The following is a 19,018-nucleotide window of genomic DNA, read 5'->3' on the forward strand; positions in this document are numbered from 1 at the left end:
ATACTTCCGTTTTTCCGGATGAAAAGGAAACAGAATGGAGCTAAGCACAGGCAAAGTTCTAGAGGGAAACCTGGTTCAGTCTGCTTTCCAACAGACACTGGGAGATGAATTAATGTTTAAGCAGGATAATAACCTAAACTACACAGGAGCTGCTTACCAAGGAGACAGTGAATGTTTCTAAGTGGCTGTGTTACAGTTTTGACTTAAATCTACTTAAAAATCTATGGCAAGACTTAAAAATGGTTGTCTAGCAATTATCAACAACAAATTATTTGCCAGAGCTTGAAGAATTTTGAAAAGAATAGTGGGCAAATGTTGCACAATCCAGGTGTGGAAAGCTCTTAGAGACTTACCCAGAATGACTCACAGCTGTAATCGCTGCCAACGGTGCTTCTATAAAGTATTGACTTAAGGGTGTGAATACTATGTAAAGTAGATATTTCTGTATTGTATTTTAAATACATTTGCAAAAATGTCAAACATGTTTTGAATTACTGTCATTATGGAGTATTGTGTGTAGATGGGTGAGACAAAAACTATATAAATCATTTTGAATTCAGTCTGTAATACAACAACATTTGGAATAAGTCAAGGGGTATGAATATTTTCTGCAAATATTGCACAATCCAGGTGTGTAAGTCTTAGAGACTTACCTAGAAAGAGTCACAGCTGTAATTGCTGCCGAAGGTGATTCTAACATGTAGAACATGTAAGGGGAATGAATACTTTCTGAAGGCCAACTCATTGTAAAAATGTTAAGTCAAGCACAGGTTTTAAGAATTTTTCGTATAGGATTTGAACAATTGGAACGATTCCATGTTCCCATGATAAAACATCATGACTGAGATGGTGGAGATGTGACTGGGCTTTCTACATCCCCAGGTGTCAGTATGTTACGTCAGCTCCAGGCCACACTCCTCAAACCTGGACCACCAGGGTCTGGTCTTCAGTGGCCTGCTGCTCTACCTGTGTGACTTCTTCGTTGTCTCTGGCCTCCTCAAGAAGTTTCACTTCCTCAAAGGTAACTAATGCTATTTTCTATGTTGTGTTTTGTTTGCCCTTATGTAAAGTTAAGTGTAACCTCATCCATAGTTTTGGAACCATGTAAGGTTTGACCAGTGTAATGTCTGTGAGGCCTAGGGCTATTAATCTTCAATTCAATTCACTCGATCAATACCACCTTTCTGACTGGTTCTCTGACCTCTGATTATAATGTTTTCCAATATATACAGTGCCTTGCGAAAGTATTCGGCCCCCTTGAACTTTGTGACCTTTTGCCACATTTCAGGCTTCAAACATAAAGATATAAAACTGTATTTTTTTGTGAAGAATCAACAACAAGTGGGACACAATCATGAAGTGGAACGACATTTATTGGATATTTCAAACTTTTTTAACAAATCAAAAACTGAAAAATTGGGCGTGCAAAATTATTCAGCCCCCTTAAGTTAATACTTTGTAGCGCCACCTTTTGCTGCGATTACAGCTGTAAGTCGCTTGGGGTATGTCTCTATCAGTTTTGCACATCGAGAGACTGACATTTTTTCCCATTCCTCCTTGCAAAACAGCTCGAGCTCAGTGAGGTTGGATGGAGAGCATTTGTGAACAGCAGTTTTCAGTTCTTTCCACAGATTCTCGATTGGATTCAGGTCTGGACTTTGACTTGGCCATTCTAACACCTGGATATGTTTATTTTTGAACCATTCCATTGTAGATTTTGCTTTATGTTTTGGATCATTGTCTTGTTGGAAGACAAATCTCTGTCCCAGTCTCAGGTCTTTTGCAGACTCCATCAGGTTTTCTTCCAGAATGGTCCTGTATTTGGCTCCATCCATCTTCCCATCAATTTTAACCATCTTCCCTGTCCCTGCTGAAGAAAAGCAGGCCCAAACCACATGTTTGACAGTGGGGATGGTGTGTTCAGCTGTGTTGCTTTTACGCCAAACATAAGGTTTTGCATTGTTGCCAAAAAGTTCAATTTTGGTTTCATCTGACCAGAGCACCTTCTTCCACATGTTTGGTGTGTCTCCCAGGTGGCTTGTGGCAAACTTTAAACGACACTTTTTATGGATATCTTTAAGAAATGGCTTTCTTCTTGCCACTCTTCCATAAAGGCCAGATTTGTGCAATATACGACTGATTGTTGTCCTATGGACAGAGTCTCCCAGCTCAGCTGTAGATCTCTGCAGTTCATCCAGAGTGATCATGGGCCTCTTGGCTGCATCTCTGATCAGTCTTCTCCTTGTATGAGCTGAAAGTTTAGAGGGACGGCCAGGTCTTGGTAGATTTGCAGTGGTCTGATACTCCTTCCATTTCAATATTATCGCTTGCACAGTGCTCCTTGGAATGTTTAAAGCTTGGGAAATCTTTTTGTATCCAAATCCGTCTTTAAACTTCTTCACAACAGTATCTCGGACCTGCCTGGTGTGTTCCTTGTTCTTCATGATGCTCTCTGTGCTTTTAACGGACCTCTGAGACTATCACAGTGCAGGTGCATTTATACGGAGACTTGATTACACACAGGTGGATTGTATTTATCATCATTAGTCATTTAGGTCAACATTGGATCATTCAGAGATCCTCACTGAACTTCTGGAGAGAGTTTGCTGCACTGAAAGTAAAGGGGCTGAATAATTTTGCACGCCCAATTTTTCAGTTTTTGATTTGTTAAAAAAGTTTGAAATATCCAATAAATGTCGTTCCACTTCATGATTGTGTCCCACTTGTTGTTGATTCTTCACAAAAAAATACAGTTTTATATCTTTGTTTGAAGCCTGAAATGTGGCAAAAGGTCGCAAAGTTCAAGGGGGCCGAATACTTTCGCAAGGCACTGTACATCCAAAATGACATATACTGTATAATGAACCATACAACAATACACGTATATACTGTAGGAAAACAATGGCACCTTTCTGATTGGTTCCTTGACCTATGACCTCTGACCCCTGACCCTGTTTCTAGGTGCCACATTGTGTGTGATCTGCAGGGACCGTAACTCTCTGCGTCAGACCATCATGCGGCTGGAGTTGGAGGACAAGTGGCAGTTCCGCCTGAGGGATGAGTTCCAGACGGCCAACTGCAGCGAGGACCGGCCACTCTACTTTCTCACCGGACGCCATGTTTAACCCTAAGACTGATGCCAGACCTGCTCAGCTGCCCTCCTGTTCCATAGACCCTAACCAGGCAGAAGGATAACCACCAACCACTGATCTCAGACCAGATAACAATCACAATTATTCTCTGTCTGTCAGAGGATACAATCACTCTTAGATCTGTTCAGCCAACCTCCTGTCACACAGACCCTAATCAAACAGGAGGATAGCATCTGTTCTCAGACCACTTAACAAGCACAACAATTCTCTGTATGTCAGGAGATCAGAGAGATGAATTGGGGCACACCCAGGCCCCAAGTGCCCTGTATGGACACGTGGTCATCATCAATGTGGATGTAACTTCTCCTATACGCTCCTCTCCCATGCTGCACTATGTTCGGAACAGAATTGTTCAGCTAGAGACTCTTAACTGAGGCTTGTGTTGGAGTCTGTCCCTAATCTGAGCCTGGCGAAAGCACACCATGCGATTATCTGAGGACAGCGCCCCACATACAAAACCATGAAAAACATATTTCAACCAGGCAGGTGCGACACGAAAGTCAGAAATAGCGATATAATAAATGTCTTACCTTTGATGATCTTCTTCTGTTGGCACTCCAAAATGTCCCAGTACATCACAAATGGTGCTTTTGTTTGATAATGTCCTTCTTTATATCCATAAAAACTTGGTTTAGCTGGCGCGCATCAGTCAATAATCCTCCCAGTTTCCCTCCATCAAAATGCATACAAAATGAATCCCAAACGTTACTTATAAACTTTTCCATACAAGTCAAACAACGTTTATAAACAGACCTTAGGTTCCCTAATACGTAAATAAACAATAACATTTAAGACAGAGAATCGTTATTGTCTTTTCCGGAGAAAAAATACCAAAGAACATGTTCTCACTCACGTGCTTGGAAACACTACAGCCAAAATGGGAGCCACCTAGAAAAACTTCAATTTCTGGGTCATTTTTCCAAAAACCAGCCTGAAACTCTTTCTAAAGACTGTTGACATCTAGTGGAAGCCCTAGGAACTGCAGTCTGGGGGGATTTCGCCTTATAATAAAAGTGACAGCCATTGAAAAGTGGTAGGCTGAAAAATGTTGGGATGGTTTGTCCTCTGGGTTTCGCCTGCCACATCAGTTCTGTTATACTCACAGACATTATTTTAACAGTTTTAGAAACTTTAGAGTGTTTTCTATCGAAATCCAAATGCATATCCTAGCTTCTGGGCCTGAGTAACAGGCAGTTTACTTTGGGCACGCTTTTCATCTGGACGTCAAAATACTGCCCCCTATACCAAACAAGTTTGAACTCTTTCTTGAACTGCATTGTTGTTAAAAATTATAGTTACAAATTATAAAAAGTAACACGAACAATAACAAGGCAATATACAGGGGGTACCGGTACTGAGTCAATGTGCAGGTTAGTCGGGGTAATTTGTACATGTAGGTATGGGTAAAGTGACTATGCATAGATAATAGACAGTGACGTAGCAGCAATGAAACAAACTAATGGGGGGGTTGGCAATGTAAATAGTCCAGGTGGCCATTAGATTAATTGTTCAGCAGTCTTATGGCCTGGGGGTAGAAGCTGTTAAGGAGCCTTTTGGTCCAAGACTCGGCGCTCTGGTACCGCTTGCCGTGCGGTAGCAGAGAGAACAGTCTATGACTTGGGTGACTGGAGTCTTTGACAATTCTTAGGGCCTTTCTCTGACACCGCCTAGTATATAGGTTTTACATGGCAGGATGCTTGGCCCCAATGATGCACTAGGCCGTACGCAATACCCTCAGATGCCGAGCAGTTGCCATACCAGGCGGTGATGCAACCGGTCAGGATGCTCTCGATGGTGCAGGACCCATGCCAAATCTGTTCAGTCTCCCGAGGGGGACAATGTGTTGTCGTGCCCTCTTCATGACTGTGTTGGTGTGCTTGGAACATGATAGTTGGTTGGTGATGTGGACACAGAGGAACTTGAATCTCTCGACCCGATCCGCTACAGCCCCGTCCATGTCAATGGGGGCCTATTCGGCCCGCCTTTTTCTGTAGTCCATGATCAGCTCCTTTGTCTTGCTCACATTGATCGAGACGTTGTTGTCCTGGCACCACACTGCCGGGTCTCTGACCTCCTCCCTATAGGCTGTCTCATTATTGTCAGTGATCAGGCCTACCACTGTTGTGTCATCAGCAAACTTAATGATGGTGTTGGAGTCGTGTTTGGCCACGCAGGGGGCCCCAGTGGGGCACCAGTGTTGAGGATCAGCATGGCAGATGTGTTGTTGTCTACCCTTACAATTTGGGGAAGGCACGTCAGGAAGTCCAGGATCCAGTTGCAGAGGGAGGTGTTTAGTCCCAGGGTCCTTAGCTTAGTGATGAGCTTTATCCAGGTGGGAAAGGGCAGTGTGGAGTGCGATTGAGATTGCGTGGTCTGTGGATCTGTTGGTGCGGTAAGCGAACTGGAAGTGGGTCTAGGGTTTCTGGGATGATGGTGTTGTGAGCCATGACTAGCCTTTCAAAGCACTTCATGGCTACAGACGTGAGTGCTACAGGGAGGCAATCTTTGAGGCAAATTATCTTCTCTTCCTTGGGCACAGGGACCATGGGGGTTTGCTTGAAACATGTAGGTATTACAGATCAGTCCGGGAGAGGTTGAACATGTCAATGAAGACACTTGCCAGTTTGTTCTTATAAGTATCCGGATTAGTGTCCTGCTCCTTGAAAGCGGCAGCTCTAGCCTTTAGCTCGATGCGGATGTTGCCTGTAATCCATGGCTTCTGGTTGGGATATGTACGGTTGCTGTGGGGATGACGTTGTCGATGCAGTTATTGATGAAGCCGGTGACAGGGGTGGTATACTCCTCAATGCCATTGGATGAATCCCGGAACATATGCCAGTCTGTGCTAGCAAAACAGTCCTGTAGCGTAGCATCTGCATCATCTGACCACCTCCGTATTGTGTAAGTCACTGGTAATTCCTGCTTTAGTTTTCGCTTGTAAGCAGGAATCAGGAGGATATAATTATGGTTAGATTTGCCAAATGGAGGGCGAGGGAGAGCTTGTTATGTGTCTTTGTGTGTGGAGTAAAGGTGGTCTAGAGTTTTTTTGTCCTCTGGTTGCACATGTGACATTCTGGTAGACATGAGGTAAAACGGATTTAAGTTTGCAGCAATAAAGTCCCCAGCCACTATGAGCGCCGCTTCTGCATGAGCATTTTCTTGTTTACTTATGGCCTTATACAGCTCGTTGAGTGCGGTCTTAGTGCCAGCATCAGTTTGTGGTGGTAAATAGATGGCTACGAATAATATAGATGAGAACTCTCTTGGTAGATTGTGTGGTCTACAGTTTATCATGAGGTACTCTACCTTAAGCGAGCAATACCTTGAGACTTCTTTAATATTAGACATTGTGCACCAGCTGTTATTGACAAATAGACACACACACACCGGCCTCTCGTCTTACCACACGTAGCTCCTCTGTCCTGCTGATGCACAGTTATCCCAGCCAGTTCTATATTATCCGTGTCGTCATTCAGCCACGACTCGGTGAAATATAATATATTACAGTTTTTAATGTCCCGTTGGTAGGATAGTCTTAATCGTAGATCATCAATTTTATTTTCCAATGATTGTACGTTGAGCAATAGAACGGATGGTAGTGGACGTTTACTCACTCGCCTATGAATTCTCAGAAGGCAACCCGACCTCGGCCCCCTTTTTCTCCGTCTTTTCTTCACGCAAATGACGGGGATTTGGGCCTGTTCTCGAGAAAACAGTATATCCTTCGTTGTCCAGTTCGAGGTGAGTAATTGCTGTTCTGATAAGAGACAGAAGCAGCGACATTATGTACAGAATAAGTAAAAAAATAAGTTGTAAAAAACGCATAAAAACTAACAAAATAGCACAGATGGTTAGGAGCCCGTAAAACAGCAGCCATCCCCTCCGGTGCCACTATCCCCTTCTATTGTCTGCGTAATTCACAAGAACACTCAAGAAGAAATCCCACTCCATTATTAGATTACTAGTGTAAAGATGATAGAGTTTGGAGTGTATTTGATTTCTTTACATTTTGATGCTGGTCTGTCGGGGAAAACGCTTCTAGTTGATATCCGAGCCACTGTATATTGTCCAGTCAGGTTCCATTTGACTGGCAAGCCACTGCAAGGGATCCTGTTGCTCTTGTTCCTTCATAATGTAACATGTTGTCCCTCACAAAGCTGTTCCCATGATACTGTCTTTTTTAGTTTAACTGAGCCACTCAAAAGGAGTGAGGGAGAGCAGGACGAGACCTGTTGAACAATCAGCTAGCTCTAAAGGGCTGATACTTAGATAAATAGTATAATTATATTTCATGTTATGCAGTTGATTTATTTTTTGTATTTTTTATTTCACCTTTATTTAACCAGGTAAGCTAGTTGAGAACAAGTTCTCATTTACAACTGCGACCTGAACAAGGTAAAGCAAAGCAGTGCGACACAATCAACAACACAGAGTTACACATAAAATAAACAAGCGTACAGTCAATATCACAATAGAAAAAAGAGAAAGTCTATATAAGAGAAAGTCTATATACAGTGTGTGCAAATGGCTTGAGGAGGTAAGGAAATAAATAGGCCATAGTAGAGAAGTAATAAAAATTTTGCAAATTAACACTGGAGTGCAGATGGTGATGTGCAAGTAGAAATGCTGGTGTTCAAAAGAGCAGAAAAGTAAATAAAAACAATATTGGGATGAGGTAGTTAGATTGGGTGTGCTATTTGCAAATGGGCTATGTAAAGCTGCAGCGATCTGTTAGCTACTCAGATAGCTGATGTTTAAATTTAGTGAGAGAAATATAAGTCTCCAGCTTCAGCGATTTTTGCAATTGGTTACAGTCATTGGTAGCAGATAAATGGAAGGAAAGGCGGCCGAATGAGGTGTTGGCTTTGGGGATGACCAGTGAGATATATCTGCTGGAGCGCGTGCTACGGGTGGGTATTGTTATCGTGACCAGTGAGCTGAGATAAGGCAGAGCTTTACCTAGCATAGACTTATATGACCTGGAGCCAGTGGGTCTGGCGACGAATATGTAGCGAGGGCCAGCCGACTAGAGCGTACAGGTTGCAGTGGTGGGTGGTATAAGGGGCTTTGGTGACAAAACAGATGACACTGTGATAGATTGCATCCAGTTTGCTGAGTAGAGTATTGGAGTATCGCCGAGGATTGGTAGGATAGTCAGTTTTACAAGGGTATGTTTGGCGGCGTGAGTGAAGGAGGCTTTGTTGCGAAATAGGAAGCCGATTCTAGATTTTAGGTGGATCAGGGAATCACCCGCAGCGAGAGCGACATCGTTTATATATACAGAGAAAAGAGTCGGTCCGAGAATTGAACCCTGTGGTATCCCCATAGAGACTGCCAGAGGTCCGGACAACAGGCTCTCTGATTTGACACACTGAACTCTGTCTGAGAAGTAGTTGGCGAACCAGGTGAGGCAGTCATTTGAGAAACCAAGGCTGTTGAGTCTGCCGATAAGAATACTGTGATTGACAGAGTCGAAAGCCTTGGCCAGGTCGATGAAGACGGCTGCACAGTACTGTCTTTTATTGATGGTGGTTATGATATCGTTTAGTACCTTGAGCGTGGCTGAGGTGCACCCGTGACCAGCTCGAAAACCGGATTGCACAGCGGAGAAGGTACGGTGGGATTCGAAATGGTCAGTGATCTGATTATTAACTTGGCTTTCGAAGACTTTAAAAAGGCAGGGCAGGATGGATATAGATCTGTAACAGTTTGGGTCTAGAGTGTCACCTCCTTTGAAGAGGGGGATGACCACGGCAGTTTTCCAATCTTTAGGGATCTCGGACGATACGAAAGAGAGGTTGAACAGACTGGTAATAGGGGTTGCAACAATGGCGGCGGATAATTTTAGAAAGAGAGGGTCCAGATTGTCCAGCCCAGCTGATGCATATATCCCAGTAGCTCTCACTACTAGATGTTAGAGGTGGCAGGGAAAGTTTGTTCTTTCTCTATCTTGCTATTGAATGTTCCTGTGGTCTGATTGTAATATTACTCAGTGTTATATTTATGTGCTTCATTGTATAGATGGCTTAGCCCTCCACCCATATACCTAAATTAATTCAGTCAAATCACTTACAGTTGCAGGTTTTCTCATGAAACTATGGATAATCAGTGAATGGGTGTGTAGAGTCACTATCAGATGACTAGGTCAGTTGGACACAGGTAGGAATGTTTTTATATGTTATTGCACAGGGTCATCCAAAGAATATGCCTTATTAAATGATGTTGTTACATAGATCAATCACTCAATCCTCACTAATTTACAGTAATATTATAGTAAGTCTTACAATGGCAATAGACCAAAGCTAGGGAGAGAATTTGTCTGGTTGGGGTTGAGTTTAGGAAATGGTTGAATTTTAGGACTATTGTCTGTTGTTAAAAGCTTTGTTTACATTATTAATATATTAAATAAACCCTATTACAACTCACAGAGGGTTTCTGACCATTTTAGTATTGTCACTTTTATCAGTTATGTTTTGGTGTCATGATAATGTATTTGTCTGCATTCTGTGTTTGCCAGGCAAGGCACAACGAATCTATTTAAGATTCATTCTTCTTACCCTGTGTTTGTTCCCTCTCATTTCTCATGTTGGATATTCTTTATTTAAAATGAAAATCATGTCCTTTACATGAGAGGTTCTTATTTTGGACTGATAATCATATTGAAGTGTAGTAATTTTGATTGTATCCTCTTCTGAAAACCATCGCTGAAGGCTTTGCACAAGACCAAGAGATCTTGAGTGTTATCTATTGAAATTCTATTGAAATTCGAGGGGGGAGGAAATGTGAACTTGCACTATACAACTTGCCAGCAGCAAAATAAAAAGTATTGACCATTGTCATCAACACTGTAAAGGGTAAATGGTGAACAAAGACACCAAAAAATATAGATTACATTGTCAGTAATGACAGTGTTGATTGATTAATCAGATTTATTGATTTATTATCAAGCCCTTTTGACCCATAAAATGTGTCTTGTTTGTAGATAATTAGATGAGCATGTAAGTTATGCAATTTGCTTCTCACAATCTTCATTGAAGCATCATCTGTTGTGTGCATGTATGTTTCTTTCTAGAGATTATGCGACCCACCCGATGGTAGCCTTGACCTCATATTGACTGTTGTGATTGTACAGTATGTGGACTGTGAACATTTGAATTTGGAAAACATGCTTTTGTCGTTGCTATTTATGAATGTAATAAAGTAACATTACAATAAACTAGGGAGTTGAGAATTTGTTTTGTTTATGTCACGCCCTGATCTGTTCACTTGTCCTTGTGCTTGTCTCCACCCCTCTCCAGGTGTCGCCCATCTTCCACACTTATCCCCTGGGTATTTATACCTGTGTTTTCTGTCTGTATGAGCCAGTTCGTCTTGTTTGTTCAAGTCAACCAGCATTTTGTTTCAGCTCCTGCTTTTCCCCAGTATCTCTTTTTCTCATCCTCCTGGTTTTGACCCTTGCCTGTCCTGACTCTGAGCCCGCCTGCCTGACCACTCTGCCTGCCTGCCGTCCTGTGCCTTTGCCAATCCTAATATTCTGGATTATCGACCCCTACCTGCCTTGACCTGTCGTTAGCCTGTCCCTGTTGTTGCAATAAACATTGTTACTTCAACACAGTCTGCACCTGTGTCTTACCTGAAACCTGATCGTTTATGTTGTACTGTGCTCACGTTGAACTCGTTCAATGAAAGGTACTACAATTGGTGGATAAAAAAATCTTTATAATGATGGAAAGAAACTGCTAATTTAAATTATTATCTTCCATAATATTGTGATTGATAAATAATCCCCTGAGGCCATGTTTTAGAATAATCTGTTCCTTACTAAAGATTTTGGCTTGTTGTACGTAACACATCCTTTTTTGTCAACCTTTTCTATATCCATTTTCAACCATTTTCACAGTGACCCACAGCTCTTTCATCAACAGCATTAAAGGTGTTTTAATGGGGATGTTGGTGGGGGGAGTAGGCCCATGGTTGACTCATGTGCAGTACTTTTGGGACATGGGAGTTGTCACATGGGCTGGAGGTGGATGTGTAACATAAGGTTATTTTAAGACTCCAGCAGGGTGTGGATAAGGAAGAGCAGAGTGGAAGGCCGGCACACTGATTCCTTTATAAACTCTGTCATAATTGCCCCGTTGGGAGGAACAGACACTTGCAGTCTCTCTCTATCTCATCTCTCACGCTCTCTTTTCTTTCTCTCTCCATCTCTCCTATCTCTGTCTCTCTCTCTGAGGACTGCTGATACCCTAGGTCAGGGATGATCACCTAGATTCAGCCTTGGAAAGTTTTTTTCTTGAGCGGATGGTCGGTGGCCCAGAACATGATTACAAATCATTTGTAGACTACAAATTGACCGAAAGAAGAACACCATTCAAGGGTTTTTCTTTATTTTTTACTATTTTCTACATTGTAGAACAATAGTGAAGACATCAAAACTATGAAATAACACATATGTAGTAACCAAAAAAGTGTTAAAGAAATCAAATTATATTTTAGATTCTTCAAAGTAGCCACCCTTTGCCTTGATGACAGCTTTGCACACTCTTGGCATTCTCTCAACCAGTTTCACCTGTAATGCTTTTCCAACAGTCTTGAAGGAGTTCACACATATGCTGTGCACTTATTGGCTGCTTTTCCTTCACTCTGCGGTCCAACTTATCCCAAACCATCTCAATTGGGTTGAGGTGGGGTGATTGTTGGTCATCTGATGCAGCACTCCACCACTCTCCTTGGTCAAATAGCCCTTACACAGCCTGGATGTTTGTTGGGTCATTGTCCTGTTGAAAAAAAAAAATTGAGTACAACTAAGGGCAAACCAGATTTTAATTTTGCTGCAAACCAGATTGTCACATTGCTGTCATATTGCTGCAGAATGCTGTGGTAGCCATGCTGGTCAAGAGTGCCTTGAATTCTAAATAGATCACTGTGAAAGCACCCACCACACCATCACACCTCCTCCTCCATGCTTTACGGTGGGAACCACACATGCAAAGATCATCCGTTCACTTACTCTGTGTCTCACAAAGCCACTGCATTTGGAACCAAAAATCCACCGGTCTAATGTCCATTGCTAGTGTTTCTTGACCCAAGCAAGTCTCTTCTTATTGGTGTCCTTTAGTAGTGGTTTCTTTGCAGTAATTTGACAATGAAGGCCTGATTCACGCAGTCTCCTCTGAACAGTTGATGTTGCGATGTGTCTGTTACTTGAACTCTATGAAGCATTTATTTCAGCTGCAATTTTGGAGGCTGGTAACTCTAATGAACTTATCTTCTGAAGCAGAGGTATCTCTTGCTCTTCCTTTCCTGTGGCGGTCCTGAGGAGAGCCAGTTTCATCATAGCGCTTGATGGTTTTTGTGACTGCACTTGAAGAAACTTTCAAAGTTCTTGACATTTTCCAGATTGACTGACCTTCATGTCTTAAAGTAATGATGGACTGTCATTTATCTTTGATTATTTGAACTGTTCTTGCCATAATATAGACTTTGTAATTTACCAAATAGGGATATCTTCTGAATACCACCCCTACCTTGTCAAAACACAACTGATTGGCTCAAACGCATTAAGAAGGAAAGAAATTCCACAAATACATTTTTAACAAGGCACACCTGTTAATTGAAATGTATTCCAGGTGACTACCTCATGAAGCTGGTTGAGAGAATACCAAGAGTGTGCAAAGCTGTCATCAAGGCAAAGGGTGGCTACTTTGAAGAATCTCAAATATAAAATATATTTCTTTAACACTTTTTTGGTTACTACATGATTCCATATGTGTTATTTCATAGTTTTGATGTCTTCACTATAATTCTATAAAAAAATAAAGAAAAACTCTTGAATGGGTAGGTGTGTCCAAACGTTTGACTGGTACTGTATATCATATTCGACTAAAACATAATAATTTCAAATCTTGCTTACATTTGTATACGATAATGTGTCTCTCTATTATGTGTGGGAATACTTGGGAACAGATTTCTTAAATTAAAATAACTTGGATTTCCTGGTGTTTTTACAGTCTTATATGTCCAACAATGAAATATTTTTTTTGCTTTTTTTTGCTTTTTTTTTCCAGAAAATTGAGGGGCCAAATAAAACCACCTCCAACAGTTGGGAAACCCTGCCCCAGGTGTTTCATCTGTGGTAAACATGGGAGTTTATCAGCGCTGAGAGAATGGTTGAGACATTATTGATCCTCCAGGAATATATACAATATGTGTACACAAAGTCTTTCCTGGGCTACATATGAACCCCCCCCCCCCCCCTTCACCCTCCCTCCTCAATTGCATTGTTTCTACAGAGCTTTTTAAAATGCCATTGTTACAAAGCCCTTGACAAAGAAACCTAGTGTCTCTCTCCTGAGGATTCCATCTCAAAAGTATGTTCAGTCGTTCAGCCCTCAGGGCAGTCTCTCTCTGTAGCTGGCAATACTGTACTTAATCTAACCACTCACAATTTGCATGATTAAAGTATTAAATATCTGACCTAATGAATTATGAAACAGAAGTAATTGAACGTCATTGCTTAGTTAGATCAGTAAGGGTGTGCGTGTGTCTGTGTGTCTAGTTAATACATCATAGGTCACATAGATTCCTGATATTATGAGTTTTGCCCTTGGGGGTGGTGTTTCACAGTAACACAACAGTAATAACCACTATGATGGCGACAAAAAGGAAATCACGTGACTTGTCAACACTGTCTACTCAAATTACTCTCCAAGTCTTCTAGAGCTTACTGCGTGTGTGTGTTTTGTGTGAGCATGCTTGCGTGAGTTCAAGTGGTGTAGTGGAGGCTATACACAGTGGGCATTGCGTAAACTCAATTCTCAATCCCCACTGATTCATATCAAAGTAACATTAATGTAACATGTCAATCTCTCCTGGCTCAAAGTGGAGGAGACATTGAATTCATTGTTACTTATATTTGTGAGAAGTACTGACATGTTGAATGCACCAAGCTGTCTGTTTGAACTACTGGCAAACAGATCGTACACCAATGCATACCCAACAAGCAGTGGTGGAAAAGTACCCAATTGTGAAAGTCACCCAGGAAAAAACTACTTCAGTAAAAGTCTAAAAGTACTTGGTTTTAAATATACTACAGTGGCTTGCGAAAGTATTCACCCCTTGGCATTTTTACTATTTTGTTGCCTTACATTCTGGATTTTAATTTATTTTTGGGGATTTTGTATCATTTGATTTACACAACATGCCTACCACGTTGAAGATGCAAAATATATTTTATTGTGAAACAAACAAGAAATAAGACAACAAAAAACAGATCTTGAGCATGCATAACTATTCACCCCCCAAAGTCAATACTTTGTAGAGCCACCTTTTGCATTAATTACAGCTGCAAGTCTCTTGGGGTATGTCTCTATAAGCTTGGCACATCTAGCTACTGGGATTTTTGCCCATTCTTCAAGGCAAAACTGCTCCAGCTCCTTCAAGTGGGATGGGTTCCACTGGTGTACAGCAGGCTTTAAGTCATACCACAGATTCTCAATTGGATTGAGGTCTGTGCTTTGACTAGGCCATTCCAAGACATTTAAATGTTTCCCCTTAAACCACTCAAGTGTTGCTTTAGCAGTATGCTTAGGGTCCTTGTCCTGCTTGAAGGTGAACCTCCGTCCCAGTCTCTAATCTCTGGAAGACTGAAACAGGTTTCCCTCAAGAATTTCCCTGTATTTAGCACCGTCCATCATTCATTCAATTCTGACCAGTTTCCCAGTCCCTACCAATGAAAACATCCCCACAGCATGATGCTGTGGTGTTCTCGGGGTGATGATAGGTGTTGAGTTTGGCTAGACATAGCATTTTCCTTGATGGCCAAAAAGCTAAATTTAGTCTCATCTGACCAGAGTACATTCTTCCTTATGTTTGGGGAGTCTCCCACATGTATTTTGGCGAACACCAAATGTGTTGGCTTATTTTCTAATTTAAGCAATGGCTTTTTTCTGGCCATTCTCCGTAAAGCCTTGCTCTGTGGAGTGTACGGCTTAAAGTGGTTGTAATGAGGTCTGTGTGTAGCTAGTGTAGATACTCCAATCTCCACTGTGGAGCTTTGCTGCTCCTTCGGGGTTATCTTTGGTCTCTTTGTTGCCTCTCTGATTATAATGCCCTCCTTGACTGGTCCGTGAGTTTTGGTGGGCGGCCCTCTCTTGGCAGGTTTGTTGTGGTGCCATATTCTTAATTTAAAAAAAAAAATGGATTTAATGTTGCTCTGTGGGATGTTCAAAGTTTCTGATATTTTTTTATAACCCAACCCTGATCTGTACTTCTCCACAACTTTGCCCCTGACCTGTTTGGAGAGAGAGCTCCTTGGTCTTCAGGGTTGCTGGCTTGGTGGTGACCCTTGCTTAGTGGTGTTGCAGACATTGGGGCCTTTCAGAACAGGTGTATATATACTGAGATCATGTGACAGATGATGTGACACTTTTATTGCACAGGTGGACATTATTTAACTAATTATGTGACTTCTGAAGGTAATTGGTTGCACCAGATCTTATTGAAGGGCATCATAGCAAAGGGGGTGAATACATATGCACGCACCACTTTTCCGTTGTTTTTTTTTTTATAACATTTTTTGAAACAAGTACATTTTTTCATTTCACTTCACCAATTTGGACTATTGTGTATGTCCATTACATGAAATCCAAATAAAATCAATTTAAATTACAGGTTGTAATGCAACAAAATAGGAAAAACACCAAGGGGCTGAATACTTTTGCAAAGGCACTGTAAGTATCAAAAGTAAATGGAATTGATAAAATGTACTAATGTATCAAAAGTAAAAGTAAAATATACAAATCATTTAAAAGTCCTTATATTACGCAAACCAGATGGAACAATTGTCTTTCTTTTTTTATTGACGGATGGTCAGGGGCACACTAACACTCAGACATAATTTACAAACAAAGCATTCGTGTTTAGTGAGTCTGCCAGATCAGAGGCCGTAGGGATGACCTCTTGATAAGTGCGTGAATTGGACCATTTTCCTGTCAAAATGTAACGAGTACTTTTGGGTGTCATGGAAAATGTATGGAGTAAAAAGTATATTATTTTCTTTCGGACTGTAATTTAGTCAAAGTAAATAGTTGGCAAAAATAAAAATAGTAAAGTAAAGTACAGACACCCCAAAAATGACCTAAGTATTTTACTTAAGTACTTTACACCACTGCCCACAAGACATGCCACCAGAGGTGTCTTCACAGTCACCAAGTCCAGAACAGACTATGGGAGGTGCACAGTACTACATAGAGCCATGACTACATGGAACTCTATTCCACATCAAGTAACTCATGCCAGCAGTAAACTTAGATAAAAAAACAGATACAAATTCACCTTATGGAACAGCGGTAACTGTGAAGAGACAAAAACACAGACACAGACACATGCATACACACACATGATAACATACGCATTTTATTGTGTTACTTTTAATAATTTTTTACTTTCGTTTATTTGGTAAATATTTTCTTAACTCTTCTTGAACTGCACTGTTGGTTAAGGGCTTGTAAAGTAAGCATTTCACAGTAAGGTCTACACTTGTTGTATTAGGCGCATGTGACAAATAAAGTTTGATTTGATTTGACTATACACAGCCTCCTTAGGATGAAGAGGCGCTGTTGCACCTTCTTTACCATACTGTCTGGGTGGACCATAATTTCAGATTGTCAGTGACGTGTACACCGAGGAACTTGAAGCTTTCCACCTTCTCCACTGCGATCCCGTCAGTGTGGATAGAGGCGTGCTCCCCCTGCTTTTTCCTTAAGTCCAAGATCAGCTTTTTTGTTTTGTTGACGTTGAGGGAGAGGTTATTTTCCTGGCACCACTCTACCAAGGTTCTCACCTCCTCCCTGTAGGCTATCTCGTCATTGTTGGTAATCAGGTCTACTATGTTTGTGTCTTCTGCAAACTTGATGCTTGAGTTGGAGACTTGTGGCCATGCAGTCTTGGGTGAACAGGGAGTACATGAGGGGGCTGAGTACGCACACTTGTGGGTCCCCTGTGTTGAGGATCAGTGAAGTAGAGGTGTTGTTTCCTACCTTCATCACCTGGGGGTGGTCCGTCAGGAAGTCCAGGACCCAGTTGCACAGGGTGGGGTTCAGACCCAAGGCCCCGAGCTTGATGATGAGCTTGGAGGGTACTATGGTGTTGAAGGCTGAGCTATGGTCAATGAACAGCATTCTTACATAGCTTTCCTCTTGTCCAGGTGGGATAGAGCAGTGTGCAGTGCAATGGCGATTGCATCGTTTGTGAATCTATTGGGGTGGTAAGCAAATTGAAGTGGGTCTAGGTGTGTCAGGTAAGGTAGAGGTGATAGGATCCTTAACTAGCCTTTCAAAGCACTTCATTATGACAGAAGTGAGTGCTACGGGGCGATAGTCATTTAGTTCAGTTATCTTTGCCCTCTTGAGTACAGGAACAATGGTGGACATATTGAAGCAAGTGGGGACAGCAGACTGGGATAGGGAGAGATTGAATATGTCCGTAAACACTCCAACCAGCTGGTCTGCGCATGCTCAGAGGACGCGGCTAAGGATGCCGTCTGGGTCGACAGCCTTGTGAGGGTTAACACGCTTAAATGTCCTACTCACGTCGGCCACGGAGAATGAGAGCCCACAGTCCTTGGGAGCTGGCCGTGTCGATGGCACTGTGTTATCCTCAAAGCAGGCAAAGAAGGTGTTTAGGTTGTCTGGGAGCAAGACGTTGGTGTCCGCGACGTGGATGGTTTTCCCTTTGTAATTTCTGATTATCTGTAGACCCTGCCACATACGTCTCGTGTTTGAGCCATTTAATTGCGTCTCCACTTTGTCTCTATACTGACGTTTTGCCTGTTTGATTGCCTTATGGAGGGAATAACTACACTGTTTGTATTCAACCATATTCCCAGTCACTTTGCCATGGTTAAATGTGGTGGTATCAATAATCATGATTATTATTCAATTTTTTCCCCTAATTTCGTTATATCCAATTGGTAGTTACAGTATTGTCCCATCGCTGCAACCCCCGTACGGACTCGGGAGAGGCGAAGGTCGAGAGCCGTGCTTCCTTCGAAACATGACCCCACCAAGCCACACTGCTTCTTGACACAATGCCCGCTTAACCCGGAAGCCAGCTGAACCAATGTGTTGGAGGAAACACCGTACACCTGGCGACCGTGTCAGCGTGCATTACGTCCGGCCCGCCACAGGAGTCACTAGAGTGCAACAGGACAAGGACAAACCCTCCCCTAACCTGGACAACACTGGGCCAATTGTGCGCCGTCTCACGGTCGTGGCCAGCTCGTCTACTTTATTGTCCAAAGACTGAACATTAGCGAGTAATACACTCAGAAGCAGTGGATGGTGTTGCCTACTCCTGAGTCGGACTAGAAGTCCACTCTGAATACCTATTTTCCGCCGGCGGCGTCTTGGAGCAGACTCTGGGATAAGTTTATTTTCCCTGGGGGTTGCGAACAAAGGATCCTATTCGGGAAAGTCGTATTCCTGGTCGTAATTCTGGTGAGTTACTGCCGCTCTGATATTCAAAAGTTATTTCTGGCTGTATATAATGACACAACTGTTCTGGGCTAATAGTCTAAGAAATAACCCACCAAAAAACAAAATACTGCAAAGTTGCTTAGTAGCTAGAAGCAGAGCTGCCATGTCTGTCGGTGCCATCTTACCACATGTCACTGTTTCTCAAAGAATTGTTCATGCAGGGTGCCATTCTTTCGCCGGTGTGGACAGTTTGTGAAACTGTTCAGAAAAAAATTGTATACCAACTTTACCACTCACCACTACACCACTAGTGCGTTCATATGTGAGTGTGTGCATAAAATGAAGAATTATAGCCCAGTACCAGTAGTACCATTCAAACCCATGTCT

The 19,018-nt window shown here is 42.1% G+C and overlaps 1 protein-coding gene across 3 annotated transcripts in view; it reads left to right on the forward strand.

The window, feature by feature from the left end:
• LOC110530502 (GREB1-like protein) overlaps positions 1-10,368 on the forward strand; it is an 86,494-nt gene extending 76,126 nt beyond the window's left edge. For 2 of the 3 annotated variants that reach the window (XR_016482598.1, XM_090182563.1), the window contains 2 exons: positions 883-1,021; positions 2,962-10,368. Coding sequence is in view for 2 of the 3 variants with exons in the window: in XM_090182563.1 (XP_090038689.1) it covers positions 883-1,021; positions 2,962-3,125 (303 nt within the window). In the remaining variant the exon portion in view is untranslated. The remainder of the gene's footprint in view (positions 1-882; positions 1,022-2,961) is intronic. The other variant, XM_090182564.1, reaches the window with a different exon arrangement.
• Positions 10,369-19,018: the final 8,650 nt, after the last annotated feature.

The sequence above is a fragment of the Oncorhynchus mykiss genome, chromosome 8, assembly GCF_057628025.1.
Source record: "Oncorhynchus mykiss isolate SJ-2025 chromosome 8, ASM5762802v1, whole genome shotgun sequence".
Classification (NCBI taxonomy): Eukaryota; Metazoa; Chordata; class Actinopteri; order Salmoniformes; family Salmonidae; genus Oncorhynchus; species Oncorhynchus mykiss.